This window comes from Falco cherrug, chromosome 5 (genome assembly GCF_023634085.1).
Source record: "Falco cherrug isolate bFalChe1 chromosome 5, bFalChe1.pri, whole genome shotgun sequence".
Taxonomy (NCBI): domain Eukaryota; kingdom Metazoa; phylum Chordata; class Aves; order Falconiformes; family Falconidae; genus Falco; species Falco cherrug.
In genome coordinates, this window is record NC_073701.1 from 91,026,677 (window position 1) to 91,047,281 (window position 20,605).

At 42.1% G+C, this 20,605-nt stretch overlaps 1 protein-coding gene across 3 annotated transcripts in view; it reads right to left on the minus strand.

The window, feature by feature from the left end:
* Positions 1-15,263: 15,263 nt before the first annotated feature.
* Positions 15,264-20,605, minus strand: part of LOC102052911 (sucrase-isomaltase, intestinal-like) — a 58,738-nt gene continuing 53,396 nt past the window's right edge. For 2 of the 3 annotated variants that reach the window (XM_055712668.1, XM_055712669.1), the window contains exons 21-22: positions 18,357-18,515; positions 15,264-15,519 (exon numbers count right to left, since the gene is read on the minus strand). In XM_055712668.1, the coding sequence (XP_055568643.1) occupies positions 15,460-15,519; positions 18,357-18,515 (219 nt within the window). In that variant the 3' untranslated portion in view covers positions 15,264-15,459. Of the gene's footprint in view, positions 15,520-18,356; positions 18,516-20,605 lie in introns of those variants that run through there. The other variant, XM_055712670.1, reaches the window with a different exon arrangement.

Genomic DNA, 20,605 nt, shown 5'->3' on the forward strand with positions numbered 1-20,605 from the left:
TCTTTTTTTTTTTTTTTTTTTTGATATTTAAAACATTTCTGAATACCCTTTCCCCTTTGAGGAGAGAGACCTTTGAAACATAAATATCTCATTATAGAGCTGCAGAATTGTTCAGATTTTAACTGAGTCCTATTTCTTTAATCCTTTTTCTTTCTTGATGTCAATGGAATGCATATACTTTATTTAAAGTCACACTGAAAGTAATATTTTGTGATCTGTTTGGCATATTGAGGAATAGATTAAATATATAATAAAGGCATTGCAATAAAAAGGGACAGCTTCTATTTTATAAAAATAATTTTTACTGCGGAGTGTAGTATCGCAGCGGTTATTTAGCTAAATATGTAGAACTATGACTACAGAAAAAAAATCGTAACTTTCAAAGAGTATTTTTTCAGATAAAAATGAAGTTTAAAACTTATAGAATTAAACTGTGATATGTTGCCACTGTTCCTTACCATGGTTATTGCATGCAAGTGAATTCTGAGACCAATGTTGCACTCAAAAATTTGTTAGGAGTAGAAAAGATGTGGGAAGCTGTCGTGATTTAACCCCGGCCAGCAACCAAGCCCCATGCAGCCACTTGGGCACTCCCCCTCACCCAGAGGGATGGGGAGGAGAATCGGAAAGGAATGTAAAACTGAGGCATTGAGATAAGAACAATTTAATAGGTAAAGCAAAAACCACGCAGGCAAGCAAAGCAAAGCAAGGAATTCATTCCTCACTTCCCATGGGCAGGCAGGTGCTCAGCCATCCCCAGGAGAGCAGGGATCCATCACGCATAACGGTTACTCGGGAAGACAAACACCATAATGCCAAATGTCCCCACCTTCCTTCTTCTTCCTCCAGTTTATACACTCAGCATGATGTCTTACGGTATGGAATATCCCTTTGGCTAGTCTGGGTCACCTGTCCTGGCTGTGTCCCCTCCCAGTTTCCCATGCCCCTCCAGCCCTCTTGCTGGCAGGGCCCAAAGGACTGAAAAGTCCTTGATTTACTATAAATATTACCCAGCAACAACTAAAATCATCACTGTCCTATCAACATTGTTCCCACACCAAATCCAAAACACAGCACTGTACCAGCTACTAAGAAGAAAATTAACTCTATCCCAGCTGAAGCCAGGACAGAAACTAAGAATTTATTGTTAGTCTAATGAAAACCTTTAGAGTAATTACAATACGACAGTTGAAAAGATTAGTCTAGTCACAATAATACTACTTGTCACAGTACAAATTATCTGATTAATACAGAATAATAATAATAGAGTTAAAACTTTTGTACAAAACCTTCCTAGTACCTACCTCTGCTGTTGGGCTGTCCCTCAGACTTCCATTCTTGGTCCTGTATTTGATGGCATCAATATTGCTAGAGGAGAAGCTGGGAGCTGCAGCAAGCCATCAGCATCCCCTGCCCTTTACCAGGAGAAGTGTGGTGTTCATGATGGAGTTTCCTCCACTTCTTTGCTGGAAGGAGGACTATGATGCTGACGGCTTCCTCCTCCCCACTCTGAGGACCCCCACCTGGGCTCTTTCTCCAACATGCTGTTACACCTTGCACTTGCTTCATTGGTCTGCAGCTCCATTTTACATCCAAATTTGCTCTATATGGCGTGTTTTACATCTGCTTGAGAATTGCTCTTTCAGCTCTTTGTTATTCAAAAAAACAGTTTTGCCCAGCTCCCAGCCTGCCCTTCTCTACCGACCACTGGTGACTCTTTACAGCACTGGGGTCCCCAGTGGCATCCCGAGCCTCCTCTGTTCAGCCTCCCCTCCTGCTCCTCCTCCCTGCATCCTGTGTCCCCACTTGCAAGGTCTCTGCTATCACACCAGGCTGATGCTCCTCTGCACTGCACCATTTTCTGAGGGTCACAAATACATCATCATACACAGAGTAACTACTTGCTACTATCTGTAGAAAAATTGTGGTTTGATACTAGGTGGTAGATACCTGGTCATTAGAAAATTTGCTGCGGCAGCTAAGCAAACCCCAATAAAGCTCCATGTAGGCAAAGACAAGTTTAGATGAAACCTGCCAGGTCCTGAGCCCTTGCTCAGTTAAACCTGGGGCCTGTCCCTGGCACTAGCAGTGTTAGGCTGCTGGGCTACGTGAGATCCTTCTTTCATATCTGTATCTTGGCCCTTATTTCTGGGGGTAACACTTCCTCCTGGGGAGCCAACCTGACTGTCTGTAAGATCCCTTCTTCTCTGAGAATCTTACATTCCTTTTCCAAACAAAACAGCCTCAGCACGCAGCCACTGCTTGCCTCTGTCAAGGCAGCTTGATGTTGCAACGCAGTCCCGTGACACAAGACATGGATTTGAACTTCCAGACTCAGGAGGGAAAGGGATCTGTTTGTCTCAGTGCCCAGATCACTGCACCTGTATGCAGAGGACAGGAGAGAAGGATGTTCTTTGTGGTTTACAGGAAAAGAGTGATTCTTATTCTGTTTCTAAAAGAATACATACCCTGGGATAGTGAGCTGGTGTGCAGCAAAATTCATCTGTCATGGGGAGTGGTGGGATCTCAAATACAGCCGTTTTTTTCAGTGTTTCTTAAAGGCTAATTCGAAATAGCTGTCTTTTCCAGGCATCCATGTATATATATGCTCCATTTAAAAAGTATGGGCTTCTAACATAGGTTTTAAAATTCTTCTTTGAGGGAGAATCCTGTAATACGGACACTTCAAGATGTAACCTGTAGGTACCAAAGTCCTTTTCTGGACTTGGTACTTCAAATTCTGTCCTGGCTGAAGTAGTGCAATAAATGTGAAACAATAGATCACAGCAGAAAGCTGAAGAATAGTCAGCATACGGTTATTATTAGTAGTTCTCTGAATTCCCTTTGTGCTCTGCACTGTCTTAATACTGGAATTGTTCCTGCCTCTAAGAGATTAAATTAGACTAAGGTTCACCATGTGGATTTTGAAGATAACTGCAGAGGATGCACAACAGAGAGCACACAGAAAACAAATAATGCCAGATAATTACTTCTATTGATAAAATCAGTGAATGGAGACAATGCAATGTAATACATCTAGATTTTACTAAAGGATTTGATATAATTTCTTACCAAATGATGTGCTGATTAAAAATTAGCACTATACAAAATGAATGTAGCACATGCTAAAAAGATTATGACTCAGAAAGTAATTCTAGAGAACATTTACAATTGCATGTTACAAGGATCAGTTCTATTCAACGTATTTATCACTTACTGGGAAACTTCACAGATAAAACATAATGGAGACCATTAATAGGAAAAAAAGTAGATCTATCAAGTCATTGGAATTTCATGGTAAACTGGGTTCCCTGGAATAATGGTGTGATGTAGTTGAATGCAAACACATGCCTGTAAGATGCAAAGATACAGACTGTATGTTTAATATACAGAGCTCTGTTTTAGAGAGCAGCATGTCCAACGGGGGAAATGGAGACCAAATGAATAGGGGCCTTAGGAAATACAGAACAGGAGTCTGTCAGCCTGAGACTCAGGGATATTAAATTAAAGCACCTAAGTCAGGAAAACTTTTCCCCATTGACAAACAATATTTTGCACACAGGAGTTTAAATAATCTAAACTTTTAAGGGATTGTGTGAGAAACAATTTACTGCAAACAGAGCTACTCTCTCTCAGAACATACTGGCTGCAGTCCTGAGCTGGTGCGCCCTAAAGAGCAAAAATATGCAGCACAACCCTGCTCCTCTAATCATCCCTCATTTTTTATCGTATAATGCACCTGATGGGGGTCAAGCTGTTGTCCCAAAAGACAGAGCTTAGCTGGTGCTTTACCAGCTTAACATGTCACCACTCTGCTTTGGTACAAAGAAGCTAGAAAGGACTCTGTGCTCTAAGCTGAATTTAGCAAATCCACTTGGTTCCTCACCACCCCATGGCCACTGGACTGGCTCTGAGCTGCTTCTGCCAGCTGTGCTTTCTGCCAGTTGTCCCCATGAGCTGTGCTGGCTGCCTGCAAGCTGCTCTGCAATGTCACTAGCAGGCAGAGTGGCTGCTCGGCTCGCTCAGCTGCAGGCTGCTCGGGTGTGTTGCTGGATTATCACATGGCAGTGCCTGGGGTGTTTCAGCTCTTCGGGAAGGTTCAGTGATGTGCAGAAATGCGGTAGAATCATTGCCACAGAAAGGAGTGTCCCCAAATACTGTCTCTTAAAGATGGCTTTCGGTCACTCTCTCCCTGGGGTTTCTTTGTCAACTCTTGCTTCAGCACTTATTTGCTGTAAATCTGTAGGATTGCCCAGGCTTTTCCCATCCTATACCTTGGCTGATTTTAACAGAAATGCTGTCAATATTACAAAATACCTATGCAATTTAAATCTGTTAAGGCCTGACATGTTGTCTGTTGTACTCAGCAGCTCCCACTGTCCTACAGGTCCCCAGAGTGGGTGCGTTCTACACAACAGCCTGCTGCTCCCAAGGAAGGTCCACTGGTCTCCCCACAGCTCAGGCTTACCTGAGAAGAAAAAAGCCCTAGCAGACAATATGTCCCCGTACTAGTATTTAACCAACAAAAAGCAAAAATATCCTTGTAAAAGAACACTTCAGACTGTGGGTTGTTTTTTTTTTTCATGTGCAGTGTATCTCTGCAAGAAGTAGTCGTAGTTCCTTGGTTTTCCTAAAACCTCAACTGCATAGTTAAAATGTCTGTTTTTTCCTATCTGTAGCATTTGCTGCAGTACTGAAGCAACAGGGAAAGAGCAAACTTGTTAGGCAGCATCAGTAAGACTGATGACTTGCCTGTTTTGGGCTGGTGGTCAGAGCAAGATTAAGGAACCAGTTATCCCACAAAACATTAGAGCTAACCTTTAATTGGTACCCTGCAGTGGTCTTCTAGATCCCTTAGCTGGGCAAACCAGTTTGACAGTCATTGCTGTCATACGTACAGGATGCAAATATCTCCCAAATTTAATGCTTAAACCACTAGCCTTGCTCTTTATTTCTTCAGATCAATTTTATTTAAACATTCATTTTCAAAGGAACTCCAAGAACAGAGATGACTCTAAAACTAGTGTAATGGATTTTGTGCTAGGTGCCCCAAACCAAGCAAAACCACAGGTTGAATGGGAAGGAGAGGAAAGGTTATAAAACTACTGATATGTGACCAGCTGTGATATTCTCAACAATGCTAACAGGAAAACTGTAGCCCCTTTTCCCGTCTCATAAATCCACCCCCACCCATAATCCTTCTACTCATCACAATCAGTCTTCCTTCCTATCTGTTGACAACACTTTTATAGGATGAGTAGCATAAACTACTTTATCCTTGTGATCACTTTTCAGTGTTTTAATTTACATTATTTTTCTGCAACACCATGTATTTTGTGACGAAGGACAGTGTATGGAAGACTGTGGGCCTCTTACCGGCTATGCAAAGCTGGCTCAGCTGGGAACTTCTAGGGATCAATTCCTGGGAAGTGAAGGACCATCTCAAGAAGGAGCCCTCCCTCCTATACTCTGTTGGAGATTCATCTAGGGAAAAAAATATCACAGCGGGATTTGCAATCCAGTTCCAGTCTGGTGCCTGATGATCTGAATAGCTGCAATTTAGAAGCAGATGAAACTCAATTGAAACTACTTGGATGGAAATTGTCTCATCTAGTATCAGTCTACAGAGCGGGTGTGTATGCGGGGCTAGGCGTCTAAGCTCCTCTTGTGATGAGACCTAGTAAATGCCAGCAATGAGATCCAGTGTGGGATTCACCCAGCCAGCAGCAGGACCATGCTTCAGAGGGGGGCGAGACACTGCGGAGGCGCCGTTGTCCGCACTGACACCAAGGGGCACTCCATTTATCTCCAAACCTGGGCTGCAGATACTTGCATTTAACCAGGAGGAATCTCACTCCGTATTTTTTTATTCCCTGTGTTCACCAAGACCAAAGAAAGCATAGTGCATACCAATAAGCCCACAGCAATTTCTAGTCCTAAATGGTATGAAACAAACAGCGTTAAGAAAAGGAACTGTAATAGGTTTGACTTGTTAAACGTACGCAAGCATTGTTTGCATAGGAAATAGCACATAACACTTACTGTAACTATGTCAGTGATAATAACAACTACAGGGAAGATTAATTTCATACTGTCTCTAAAAGAGCATCTCCTATTTTCTAGAGGTAGAAAAAAAAGAAAGCATAAAGAAAGCATTTGAGCTTGAAGAGGTGGATTTTGAGATCTACCTATAATAAAATAATTATTGCTTTGTAAGGTTCAGCAGGAGATATTATGTTTAATAACGCCTCTATTAAGAACACAGAGACAAATAATCAACAGTTGTCCTGTCTCACAAAATTTGCAATTAAAGGGTGTGATTTGGAGCAGTAGAAGCACACAAAAATGAGAGAGAAACTGCTCTGCTTGGAAACCAAATGCAGCAAACCAGAAGGCTATTAAAGAATATCTGATGTAGGTTAATAAAACTACCATGTTACCAGTACCTGTACTGCCTACAGTAGAATATATTTCACAGATCTGTGGGTATCATTAAAACAAAAATTGAAGTAATGCTCAAAAGGATGTCCTTCATAAAAGCACATAAAGTATTTCAGTAACTGCTGATGAGACCCCTGCACCTCAAAACAAAACAGCGTAACAGTATTATAGATATCTATAGATAGATAGATATATTAGATAGATAGATAGATACATATGGATATATAGATATATACAGGAATCATGAAAGTTGATTCACTGTCCCAGAAAAATAGGCAGTAGCAGGCTAAACTAATGAAGCAGAAGGAAGAGCACTAAGAGTATTTTAACATTGTTGGGAGTGCTGGGTTCACACTGTCTCTCCAGCAATTAGGCTGAAAGTTTTTCAAATTTCTGTTATGGATGAGGTTTCAGAAGGGAAAAAGGCACAACATGTGTGTCTTACCCCTCCTTTCTGGCGTATAAGGATGAGCTCAAACGGAAACAGAAATCCAAAGTTTCTCTGTAATTATTTTTTCTGATTTGTTTCTGTACCCCCCACCAGTTCTACTAATCTTTAGGGGAAACTTCAAAAAACTTTCAGGCTATTTAGCCCAACTACTGAGCTAAATACATCCTTGAAGCCAATGTCTACCTTAGAAAGTAATACAGTGCAATAGGACCGAACTACAGATGGAAAGGCTAGGTGCTGAAGAGCCAAAACCTACTCCATCCACTTTATGGACAATTTACTTCCATATAGCCTGAATGCTCCCTGGTGGTTGGAGTGCATTGCATGCCGTCCTGGAGAACCTATTCTAGTTTAGCTCATGTGGGAGAAATTTGCTTCACATGCTCCCAGGGCGAAGTGCACTAAAAGGAGACATTCAGGAGGTTCACTTCAAAAGCTTGCTCCTCATCTGAACTGAAATGCTAATAAAGGGGCACCTTTGTCATACACATCACTTGCAGAAAAGTCAGTAGGAATGCTGTGCATCACCCAAAATATTAATTTTAACCCTCCAACAATTTAAAATTAAGAATGTATGCAAATATTTTGTATAACAGCAGTTTCATAATCTCCTTTTAAATCCTAAATAAAACATTCTGTTATTCTATTTTTATTGTCAGCTTGACATGAACATTTAATGTGCAAGTGTATTTTATGAAAATATATATAGCTACTTTTTCAAAACAGGGCTCAAATGTGTAGCTGCAGGTGATTCACTAAGAAAGAAAAAAGTACACATAATACACACAAAAATACAGTTCTTTGGTAAGCATACACGAAAGAAGGTTCATCCACATACAAAAGAGCTCTTGAAGACATAAACAGCCATCTTCAAATTGTTGCTTCATGGTTTGAAACTCCCTTTAGGTACTGAAGAACAGGAAGCATCTATTTCATATCAGCAAACAGACTATTGGCACCTCCCAGTAAACACTGGTTTCACTTCCACTGATTTTCAGCTACACGCTAATCCAACATTGTAGAAGTTTTAAGTTGGAGTTTTTCAAATGCCTTCTCCTTTTCTAGCCTCTAAACCTCTATGATCACATGAAACAGATTAGGAAATAATGAAATGCTGCATAGTTTGTGCACTATGTTATTTTCTTTTAGAGATTACTGAAAAATTTGCTTCTTCTCTGCCAGAAAGTACAGCACCTCCAGCTGCTTGATCTAAAATCACATCAGTATTAGGGAAGCATTCTTTTGTCTTTACCAACTTGGCAACGGCTCATAACAGTTTTCCTTTCAGACTTCGCCCATGGAAGGAAAAAAGAGAGGAACATTGCTTGTATCTTCAGAATTATTGAGTAAAGTTTTATATATATGTACATATGCTTATATATAGATCCAGTAATTGCCATGCTTTTTATCTCAGCTTTCTCAGATTTATTCTCCAGAAAGCGTAATCGGGTGATGAAAAAACCTGATCAACACCCTTTCAAAGAGCAGAGAACACTATTGCTTTCCTTTTTGCTTCCTCTGAATTTCTGCTGAAATGTCTATATTTTATCTGGGGTTTAAAATTCATTTTAAAACTAGTTTAGAGACCTTTTATGGATGATTGGAAAACTATTGTGACTTCATGGCCTACCACAGAAGTGTTACAAATCTGTGATCTGGACTCTTGATAGAGAGAGAAAATACCCCAAAATGGTATTATTACTGCTTGGAGAAGGCATCAGAACCAACATTTAAAGGAAAAAGCTCAGATCTAGAGCAGGAAACCATGGCAGGACTGAAAGGAACTTCAATATCCACCATCACCTATGGATGAAGACAGGTTCTGGAGAAGGCATCTAGCAACTGAGAGGATATTTCTCATGACAGTTTTGGTATTGGCATTCAGAGATCACAGATGTCCTGTTAAGGAAACGTCTCACTTGGCAGACACAATGTAGTCTAATCACTCCTGAAGATGCAAGGTCAACTAGGAGCTCCATCTGGGGGGACACCAAGGAGTAAAAGCAGGGCCAAAGAAGAGAAAGGGTAGAATGTTGAGCAGCCTTCCTAATGTGAGCAGCCTTTCAGGTGTAAGTTTCGGCAGTATCCCAGCTCTGCAGTGCTTTGCAATCCTTGTTTGATCGCTAGGTATGATAGCGTAAGTAAGAAATAGGCTGTATGTCACAGCACTTTTCCATCTAAGAGGGAGGTCATTCATGCACCAAATAATCCCAGGGTCTGCAGGAGACTGTACAAGGTCAGCAGCACATTTAATTTCTGCACATCCCCGTTATCCCCCCTACACTTGTATGTTTACATGGGGGATCGGGAGGGAAAAGGTGGGAGGAAGCAGAGTAGTCCTTCTGAGCTATCAGCAAGATCATGAGAAGATGCTATTGTATCCCACAAGTGCTCTGGTCACATACCCCAGGAGGAGGCAAGGCTGCTAGCGAGTGCTCGAGTGCTCAGGAAGCACAGGTGAAGCAGCATGAACCAAGAAGCAGTGGAGCAGAAAACCCTCAGCGTGAAGCTGGGTTGCTCTGGGCCCTTTCGTTACAAAAAGCACCCCGAAATGGTTTTGGTAAACCCCTGAAGCTCCAATATATTTGAGCACAAGCTGCAACTGCAACAATCTCCTGAGCAAAATTCAATGAAGAGAGAAGACTCACCTACAACTCTCATTACTTTAGGATTGTTTCCACTTGGGTCTTCCTCTGTGGTGCAACTTTGCAACAACCTGTGAAGGCTATCTAGTTGTTACAAGGTCTACACAATCCCTTCTGGGTCACTAGGAAAATCCCCCTCTATTTCAGGTCTGGAGCTGCTCAGAATAGCTCCCAGGCTCTGCTCCTGCTAGCCGTGCCCCTCTCCTGCCTCTGCACTCTTGGGGCTTCTCCAGCTGATTGTGATGGCCTGGGAGCATTGCTAGGGCTTATATAGGCAGCATTCTGCGTCTGTTCTGGTCTTAATCCCTATAGTTTCTTAGTCGCTAGAGACCTGAATTTTGTCAGCACATCCTTTGGCGGCTCTTTTTTCTCCTTGTGATGGAAATGCTCCCCACAAGAGCAAGCCGTGGGAGTCTCCTTCCCTCTGAGCCCCATGTGCCTGTCTCACCTTCGTTTCATAATCCTCCATGGCAGCATTTGCATTTTATGCATTTGCAGTGAGCACAGTGACAGGTCTCCCAGCCAGGTCTCTACGTGCTGCTGCTGGGGCGCCAGCCACCTGCACCCACAGATCTAGGAGCAGGGAAGCCAAGGAGCCACCTCACAGCCCAGGGCAGGGGCCCTGCACCTGGGGGCATCCGGGGGAGGTTGCATTCTCATTTGCTTCATGGTGCTGAGCATTGACATCTGACTGTTCCTATATCCACTCCTGGTGACATTACCTCACACCTCAGGGGTAATTGGCCTGCGTGGGTATCACACTCACCTTTCTGCATCACACCAGCAGCTCAGTGGTTTTTTGCAAACCTGCCCCTGGGCAAGGGGTAAGGGCCAGGAAAGGGGTCACTGCTCCACACAGCCAGGCAGCAGCTCTGCGGTAGGGCTGTCTTGCTCTCTACTTCATGCTCATGACAGACCCAGTGATATTATTCTTTGTTCTGGATACGCTGGCAACCCAGGTGGCAAACAGTCCCTGCATGAGAATGGTAGTGAATTGCTTTAACTTTCAAGAAGATTCTGGTTACACCTGGTGATAGGAAAAAGTAATTGTCAGAATCTTCACAAGAAGTTAAACATTCAAAATATATTACTTATCAAAACTTACCAAAAAGCCAATTATATCAATGACATTTTATGATCTTTGTAACTATGTGGAGACCTTCAAAAGCACTGACTTGTCACAGAAGTCTAAATATGCTTTGCAAAAAACCTACAAAACACCCCTTTCATTATTCATAATTGCAAACCCAAGAGGGACTGCTGTGATCAGTTGGTGTGACACAGGACAGCGATACAGTTCCAAAAACTTCCTGAATTATTGAGCAAGAGCATTTATTTCAGAAAAGCATCCCCTTCTCATTTAAAAATTTCTGCTAAAGGAGAATTCGCTACAGCTTTTGACAAGCTGTTTCCACAGTTAAAATATCAGCCTTTGAATTTGTCTAGTTTCATTACCAGACATTGACTCTTACCTTTGCTAGTTTTAAGAGCTTCTGCCACTGCATTTCTGCCCCCACAGTTACACTGAGACTCTCATGGGCCTGAGCCTTCTCTTGGCCACCAGAGACAGGCTGAGCTCCTTGGTGCTCTCCCTGGAAAAGGCATTTTTCTAGTCCTTCAGACTTGTTGGTTTGTTTTTGGGTTTTTTTGGCTTTTCTTCGTAGCAAGCTTATTTTTTTCAGTATATTCTACACATTTCTGACACCAGGATGGGACAGATGGTACCAGTATAACAAACAAATGAATTATAACATCTCTTCCTTTACTTGTCTGTCTATCTGAGGTTGCTCTACCTCCTTTTTGATTAAACCTTTCATTGGGAATTCATGCTCAGGTGGTCATCCAGCTGGACCCCAAAACTTCCCCAGCGTCTCTTTGCTGTAGCAGTGTCCCATCTTCTTCTGTCTGTTCTTTGTTCCAAGACATACAATACTACATTTGGCCATACCAAAACATGGGTTTTGTGTCCAGCTTACTGAGCACAGCAGAGCCCTCTGTGTGTGTCCCCTTCATTTGATTTGTGCTGCTCCTTTCAATGTAACTGATCCAGACTGCCACCATCTTTTCATGTTACACAAAATCAGCATGAACCTTTTGCAAGAACAGGCAGCAGGATCCTCTGAGATTAAACCTAGAATCACCCATTTTAGAGGGGAAAAAAAAAATAAAAAGAGAAGTGTACATGGAGTAGCAATGGAGAACGTTTACTTCTTTCTCTGTAGAAGTGGAACCTAATGGCATCTTCTTTGTGGTTGTACGTTGTACGTTGGCTGGTGATTTTCCGTGTTCCCTTCAGGGCGTTGTAAGGCAGGAGTCTAGAATTAACAGGGTTTTGAAATGCAAAGTAGGATTTTTCCCTTTATATTTCAGCTCCTTCAGGTTCTGAAGGACTCAGCTGGTGGGTTTCTTGGCTAACAAAAGCAGGCTGGAGAAAGCAGCTGACTATGAATGTTTTTAAATCCCAGCCTGAGATGTTCTCTCTCCACTGAAGATCTGTAACAAATTTAATCCACACCAACATCTGGGGAAGTTCATGTTTAATCTAATCTACTCTTAAAAGACAGTAAAATATTTGACTGTAGATTCTTGGATCCAGCTCATATCACTTATAACACGTTCTGTATTTTTTGTAGAAGTCTTTATCCTTTTCTCAAAAACAAAAAAGAAAGAAATTGTTGGGATGGGAAAGAACAAGCAGGGTAATCAGAACTTCAAAAAAGTGTAGAAGATCTAAAATTACACCTGCACCTTGATGCTTGGATAGGATGAACAGCCAGATATGCACACATGTGTGCACAAACTGTTTTTCTTTGATGTTCCTAACACAAGTGCTGACCAAGGGCTGTCTTGCTTACTTTTACGAAATAAATATGTGAAATCAGAGCCCAAGGTGGCTGTGTTACTGACTAGTGATTTCCTGTTGTGTTCACTGAAACTACAAGGAGCAAGATAACAAGAAAGGAATAAAACTGAGGTTGTAATACAAGCCTGAACAGCATATTGATGCAGGTAGGAGTGCATTTTTCTGCTTTTATATTATTAAGATATATATGGAGTTGCTAGGTTAGTCACTGATTTCACAGAAAACCTGTGAGCACTGGTTGGCTGCATGCGGTTGTACAGCAAAGAGCTTTTCACAGAGGTGACATCTTCCCTTCTCTCCAGCCACATCCAAGCTCCAACTTCCACACCAATCTCCTTTTTCTCCATTTGTCAGCAAATTTACCACCTGCCCTCTCATCTCCCACTCCTGCTTTTAGCCACTGTAAGGCAGATTAGAGGCAAACCCTCCTCACTAAAAAAAACCAGCCCTCCCCTCAAACAAACCAAAACATCACCTCCCCCCAGTTTCAGCCAGGGTGTTTACAAATTTGCTTTCTCTGACTTGGTGCTCAGATTTATCTCTCTCTTTGCTCTTTTGCCACGGTGAGATGCTAACATCCCCTCTTTCTGGGGAAAACTGAGAGCAGTACCTCTTTGATGCCATCTTTGCGAAGGAGTCTTCATCTCAAGCTATCCATCGGACGCAGGAGAGGCTGGATCCTGCACAGGACTGGTCTGGTTTACCCACATTGTCAGGCCACCCAGCAGCTTTCTCTGGTTGTGCCTGCAACACGCGCGGGGCGTGCAGCCGCGCGACTGGCACAGGCAGCAGGGGAGGATGACTGGCAGGGTGGCCGAGCCCCAGGACAACACGTGTGCAGCTGGTGACAGCAGGGCTGGCACCTCCTGTGCCAGCTGGAGCCTCTGGCTTGTTTGGCCCCACTGAGCTCCCTGGTGCAGACCCGTGACACACAGAACACACGTGTCCTCTGGGTCTCTGCTGTTCCTCAGATTTATTTGACAAGTACTGCTCTTTCTGGCTGCCTGCCTCTGGTGTCTGCTCTGGCAGAGGTTCTCCTGCTCTCCTCTCTCTCAAATACACAGAGCTCTCACAAACCATACTGACATCCTTCCTTTGCACAAGGTCCTTAGTCTGCCCCGGCCACGGATGCAGAGGGGCATACTTTTAAGTGTTATTTCATCAAGCAGTCTAGTTATGTGCTGTATCCTTAAGCAAAGAAGATGGTTGTCTCATCCCTCACCTTAGATCAGCTTTCACCCCACTGCCCATATTCTGCTCTTCCTCAACACTTTCTCACTATCTTCAGCTACACGTTTTTGTATCTTCTCGAGCTTCTTCCCACAGAAAAAGCTGATGAGCAAATTGCTTGTTCCACATTATTCAGATCAGAGCCAGCAGAGGCTCCGAAGAGACCCAGCTCTCAAAGTTTCTCCGCAAGACCTGACTTGCTTTGGGAAAGCAGCCAGCCAGAGCTGCATTTGTCTGCCTGCAGCTGGCAAAAACTGGAGACACTTATACTGCTGTGTTGTGTGTCCTGGCTAATTCAGAAGAAATGTGATCATGTAGAAACACCCGGATGAAATCCTTATTGTTGAATGGTCTAGAACTGATCATTGTGAAAATAAGACATCCTTGGTGAAATGTGCTGCGCTTGCACTCCTGTCTGTATGCCAGGAGCAGTTTTCCACAAAGAAGTGGCATTGGAGAGATTTTGGCAAGAGTAGACTGGCTGAGGCCGTTCCCTGCAGAGTGTTGGAAGCAGAATTAATCTGTTGGGAACTGACATGGCATTTCTGCCAGGAGAATGATTTTCTGTACATTTTTGTTGTGGTGGCAGACAGGAACAGGCAGAGTCACAAGCACCTTAAGGAGCTTGAGATGAAGCTTAACACTGCCTGCAGTGCTCTGGGCAGCACATCGCTGGTGGGGAAGGGAGAGCTGGTGCTAGCAGCCCAAACTGGACCACAGCCCCTTCCCAACCTCCTTTACTGGAGTACCTCTTTACTATTAAAACAAATTGTGACTCGTGTTTCTCATAAGTAAATATCAACAAAGGTAAAATGAGGTTTTTAGCATAGGGTCAAAAGCATGGGAACAGCTGAGTTGGTGAAGCTCTGACCCTGCCATGATGTGGATCCCTCCTGTCAGAAGTCACAGTGTACGTTTAAGGGCACCAACCATTTGCTGTGGTAAGAGCTACTCTAACACTGGAAACAGTGTCTGGAGAGAACCAGGTTCCTGAAAGAAATCCCCCAAGTTTTCAACAAATTCTCTTTATGATCACTGGATACCAAGACATGCCTGGGTTTGCATTTATCGCAGTTCAGGACACAAAAGTGAATGATCACTACAGCTGTAAATTTTTTAGTCTTGGACTATCGGCTGCTTTGTACCAGCTGTTTTTGTAACGTCATATAATATTGTATTAATATTTATTATATTATAGAGGCTATCCATTATATAATGTATTTATGGCAGATTATATATTATATTATTAAAATACCAACAACTACTCAGAACCATTTCCACAAGCTGGAGCTTCTTACAGTCTTGGGACATCATTCAGCAGCTAGAAATAGCTGAAGTACAAAGTAGGTCTAGGCATCCCCAGCCTTTGGTTAGCTGTTTCCCATGCATTCTCCTGACAAACACACATCACCTCCCGCAGAACAGGGCTATGTGCATTAAGCTGACTATCCAGTTGTTCCTTTGTTGGTTTGGTTTTGTGGTTTTTTTGCCACCATAGGTTTGAAAATAAACAAAACAACAGTGTATGCTGTCCAGAATATGGTCCCATAGAAAACATTTCCAATTATCTCCATCTGCAGTGAGAGAGAACTTTCAGGATGATTTCTTCTATGATATTTCAAAGACACATCAGTTTATGGTAATATCAATAACTACTACTGAAAATTTTATTTGAAGAATACTGCTTTACGAATACTACATAGGAAAAGATCAGTAATCAGGTGCATAAGCAACATTTTATGGATAAACGCTTTTTTACATTAAAATCAAAGTAAGATCATTATCTGAGGGCCAAGGATGCTAAATTATGCCAGTTGTTTCTGACCATTCTAATAAATAACAATGTTGAGCTCCTGAGTAAGTGGGGCAGAAATCCGTAAAGTGAGTTTCTGTGAAGATAAAAGACAGGAAAATAATGAAAAAATTATTTCTAATATGAAAAATAATGAAAAATCCTTGAAAAAAGACCAGCTCAAAGCAGAGAATAAGAAGGGAAACTTGAGCTTAGACTTTCATGATTCCCTTAACATCATCTGGTAGGCAAGTATGCATCTTTGTACTGCTCTATCCAATTCAACATCCCTTTTAGGAGTTCAGGAACAGTTTAAAACTGATTAATGAATTAAATATGAAATCATAAATACAATACCTGTCCTGCTCTCTCTGTTCAATGTTAAAGTTGATGTACTTTATGCTACTCACATAATTTCCATTTCCAGTACTTCACCAGTTTTATCTTTAGGTTTCAGAATTAATAATCTCTTAAAATGCATGATATCCATTCACACCTCTTAGCTATTTCTTTACCCACCCACAAATTCATGTTATCATCACTCTAACAGTCTATGTTTAGATCACTTCTTCAAAGTATGTAATATTGTCATCTTTCATCAAAAACAGTTCTCTCCCACTACTTGGTAAGTAGGCATTCCACTTCTTGAATAATTTTCCTTCTATTCAAATACAGCACTGGATCCAAACAAAAATACTACAACCCCATGCAAACTCTAACCTAAAAGTGCCAGGCAGCCGGAAAGGCCTCTCCAGACTTCACTACTGCGCGGACTGTGGGAATTATGGACACTGGGAACCTCCCTGCACCTCCCAGCAGAGAATGCAAGTGGAAGAAAAAGGAGAACCTTCCTGTGCCCGGGTCATTTTGTTGCCAGCACAAGCCTGGCCAACAGATGTGCTCTTCCAATGTTCCTGCTGCAGTCATAATAGAATTCCTGTGGCTTTTAGGGTACCACACTCCAGGGGCGGGGCGGGGCGGGGGGAAGATAAGAGACTGCTAATAATAGGAAGATGCTGCAGTATTACAAATGTCAGACCAGGGTAGCACTGCATGAATCAGAGAGAAAGAAGTGGCTTATTACCAAGCAAACTGCTTCTATTTATATACAAATAACTACGGCTCAATTATGCACTTAAGCACTGCTTTTAGGCAAATTTGCTTTCTGTATAGCAAAAGCAATGTGGTAGAAGTTACTTTCTACTACATCCCTTCAAACAGTACAGTCTTTGTGCTTGTTAAACTATTATACACTATGTAATCTCATTAAGCCTGTGAGAAAGTGGCAATTTTGCCCTTTAGAATTTGTTATTTTTTTAATTACATGGATTGTAAGTTTCCAAGATCTAAACCCAAGCTGCTAGCGCTTATTTTTTTCATAGAGAGTCAAACATGAGAGGATTATAGGTAATGGCATTACAACATCTGTACGGGGATGGTGGGAGAGGTTTGACTGAATCTTTTAGAATTGTGAGAGGAATATATTTAGCTGGTTTAAATGATGTAATTTTTGTGTAGTTTTGGACCTTCCCTAATGCAGCAGCTTGGTGGGTTTTTTCTCTGTTATTTAAAGCAGTTTTTAAGTCACTGAGATAATCTTTGTGCTTAAATCACATTTTAAACGATACTTCCGTGACAAGCCTTTTAGTCTTAATCATCTTTTTTATGTGATGCTGTTAGTATGCAGTTATCTTCTGGATTTCTGTGACTGGTGCCTTCAAGCACATCTCAATGGAGTATTTTTGTTACCCTGCCACATTTATGTCGCTTTCAACTTGCTTAGAGGCAGTTTGGCTGTTAAACAATTTCTTCCCTTGAGGCAATACTGGTTACACATTTATGACATCGTCTCTGAAAGTGAGTTTTTTATGATTCTCCAAGGCAGAAATTTGTTCTTAGCAATTTTTCTTCCTTTACAGATTCCTTCAATAAAATAACTGTTAGAATCAGGTGTGTATAATAGGGATCACACTTTGGTTACAAATAAACTTAAATCATTAAGCCAAATGGGTAAAGTAGCATAAAAGGTGACATCCATTGCTTGTTCCTCAGCTATCTTTGATTGAATGGTGAGTTAGTGGCATCTTAGTGTTAGTACTGGGAGTTTCCTAGATGCAGACCAGTGCTGAGGAGTGAGCAACGCTTCTCATGCAAAGTGTGCACAGCCCACTTCAGCCTGGTGGCTGGTGACAGATGTAGGATAAATGACCAGAGCAAAGGAAGTTTACCCAGTGTTGCTCCTTTTGTCTATTCTCCTGTGGAAAAGGCAATTGGGACCACAGAGGCTGTTGCAGCTGTTCGTTAGGGGTGTTCAGTCTGTCCCCTTTGGAGCATCTTCTTGTTGGTGCTGGGGGAGCACTGCACAAGCAAGTCATGCATTTTTGACCTGAGACTCAGAGCTTTAAGATGCTGAAACCATAACTGTTGTCTCACTTAGGAACACAAAGGTACAGCTGAGATTTGCCCTTCCCTCCTCTGAAGATAGGGTGACACTCGTTAGAGCCAGTGATGCTGTAATCATTTTTGGACACTAAGTAATTGTGAAAAAAGTTCTCTATCACTTCGTTTCAGCAGCTGATAGAGAGGGTCGACAAGTTTTCTCATGTTACCAGAGTGATAATAATGACCATAAAATTGCTAACATTTCCCCCCAGTTTGTGGAGCTGGATCTTCTTTTCATTACTTCATTAGTTTAAAAACTTGTGTAAGGGGCAGACATTAAGCAGAAGAGACCATATGTGTAATAGCGAAGATTAAACTTTCCTAAAACAACTCTTGCTTTTGCTTCCCCTGCCCCCACCCCCTACAACTCAGACTGTTGTATCTGGTGACACTTGGAAATGTAAAGAGGTGTGGATGAGAAACTGTTCCTGTTATTCATTGACTATCCCCCTTTCCCCAAAGTTTTTCATAACTGCTCAGTGCAGCTCTTACCCCACTCAGCTCATAAGCGAAAGCATCTCCATGGATGGCTCTTCCATTCACAGCAACAGCATGAGGTCTCAGTTTCAGGCCAAGAATTGTAATTTTATTGTACTTCAGAGTGTCAGCCCCTCGGTAGCCATTTTTAAGTATTTCTGTCTTCAGGTTTCCCTGGAAAAAGCCACAGAGAACATTTTAGGGCCATTACAACTCTTTAGAGGTGACTTACTGCATACTGTTACTGTTGTGGTCTCATCTTTGTCAATCAACACATAGGATGTCTTCCAACATAGATATTCAAGTCAGAGATCATAAAGAAAAACCAGTCACATCCATTTTTATATAACAATGGTTTCGTGTGTGATTATAAACTACCAAATGAAGAAACAAAATAACATTTACACCATTCATTTGGAATCTTCTTGGACATGTTTTTTCTACTTGTAATCAATGCAAATTTGGTTCTTGTACCCATTTACAGGGTACAAGCAAAGCCAAAATCCAGATAAGGAGATTCAATTAGTGACCCTAAGGCAGATTTAATTAACATCCACAATGAACTGTTTTAAACTGTTTGCATCTTCCACAAACATCACCTGCTAGATATTTTGCCCCTATTTTATGCCCCACATCCCCACAGCTCCTGCTAGAAATTGCTGTTATATGTATCCCCGCTTTAAGGACATTGAAGGAGCACAGGTCCACAGAGCTTTGTTTGTTGTACTTCTTATTTACTATATATCCTGTATTTAGGGATAAACCAAGAGGACATACAAAGTCATTAAACAAATTCATTTGGATCACCAGCGACAGTCATTTCCCATGCAAGCAATGAAGAGGAATCATTGCATTTGTTATGTGATCAAAGTTGTTAAGGAAATAAAGATGAATTACACTGCTCAGGAAATGATGAATTACTATGCAATCATGACTTTTTAAAAATATGCCAAGGAGAAATTCATGATGGAACCTTTTGCATAAATTAGCTTATGTTATTTCAATGGTGCACAGTAGGAGGGGAGCAGAAGCTAGATCACAGTGTTAGTAAGTCAGGGCTGTGCTTAGACTGCTTATTTCAGGCATCCACACTAAAAATAAGGGCTAAGGCCCAGCACGCTGATTTAAACTGCCTAAATAAGGAGTGTTGGCTATTAGGAGCAAATGGGGAGAGGCCTCTAAAAGCCTCTGCAGAATTTGTTAGGGTACTTATGTGAGGTGTCTTCTCCCCATTGGCAGAGCTGCAGCATAAAGGGAGGTTCAGTATAGAGAGACCACCTCGCTACGGTGATTTATTGCTGCCTCAGTTGTGGCTAAGCAGGAGATCTAGCTCAAGGTGGCCACATAGACCCAGTGAGCTCAGTGTGATGCTGAACTCAGTGATTGCAACTGTATGACTAAATGAGGCTGCACTCGAGCTCTGAGGCCCTGAGCCAGGACTCTGCAGTAGACACCACTGTCCCTCTGACCAAAAACTAGAACTGAAGGTGTTGGGGAGACAGGGAAGTGATGGTTTGGGGGAATGAGTGACCCTCTCCTCCCCAAGCATCCAGTAATTAAAGCAACTAGACCCAGGGAGGTTCTGAGTTCTGGATATCACTGAAAGCCCGATAAATGCGAAGCAAAAAGAAGCCTTAGATGTGAGGTCAGAAGCCAGGATTTCCTTCTGCACTTCTGAGCAGCAGTCATGATTTTTGTTTCTTAACTATCTTGCTCTGGTCCTATGAACTTCACCTTTTTTTTTTCCCCCTCACATTTTCTCCCTGAAAATTGGACCAGTTTTAGGAGGAACTTGCTTTCAGGCTATTCAGGTACCCAGTGGGTAGCGTATCCATCCTTTCAGAAGCTCCCATCTCCTTGGGCAAGCCTTCCCGTCACCATCCCTTTAGCGTAGTCTGGACTCACTTGGTACAGTCTGAGCACATTGCCTTCTCTGCCACATCTGGGGATGAAGGCAGAGTTTATGGCTCTCCCTGCTCCTTCCTGAAGTACAGAGGATCTTACATATCTGGCTCACGTATTTTTCTAGACTGGTAATTTTAATATATGGGGCACTTTGACTTGGGGTACTCAGCCATTATGCTTGTCAAAACGGAGGTATCAAGGGAACTAAAATGCCAATCGCAGTGAGACAGTACCAGGCAACTTGAGTCGTTCTCAAGTGCCTGCACTAGCCTTGAATTCTTCTTTGTACTTCTGGGTTGTTTACGTGAAAATATAAATGAGAGAGTCTAATCCTGTTGCTGTTACTTGTGCAACACTTG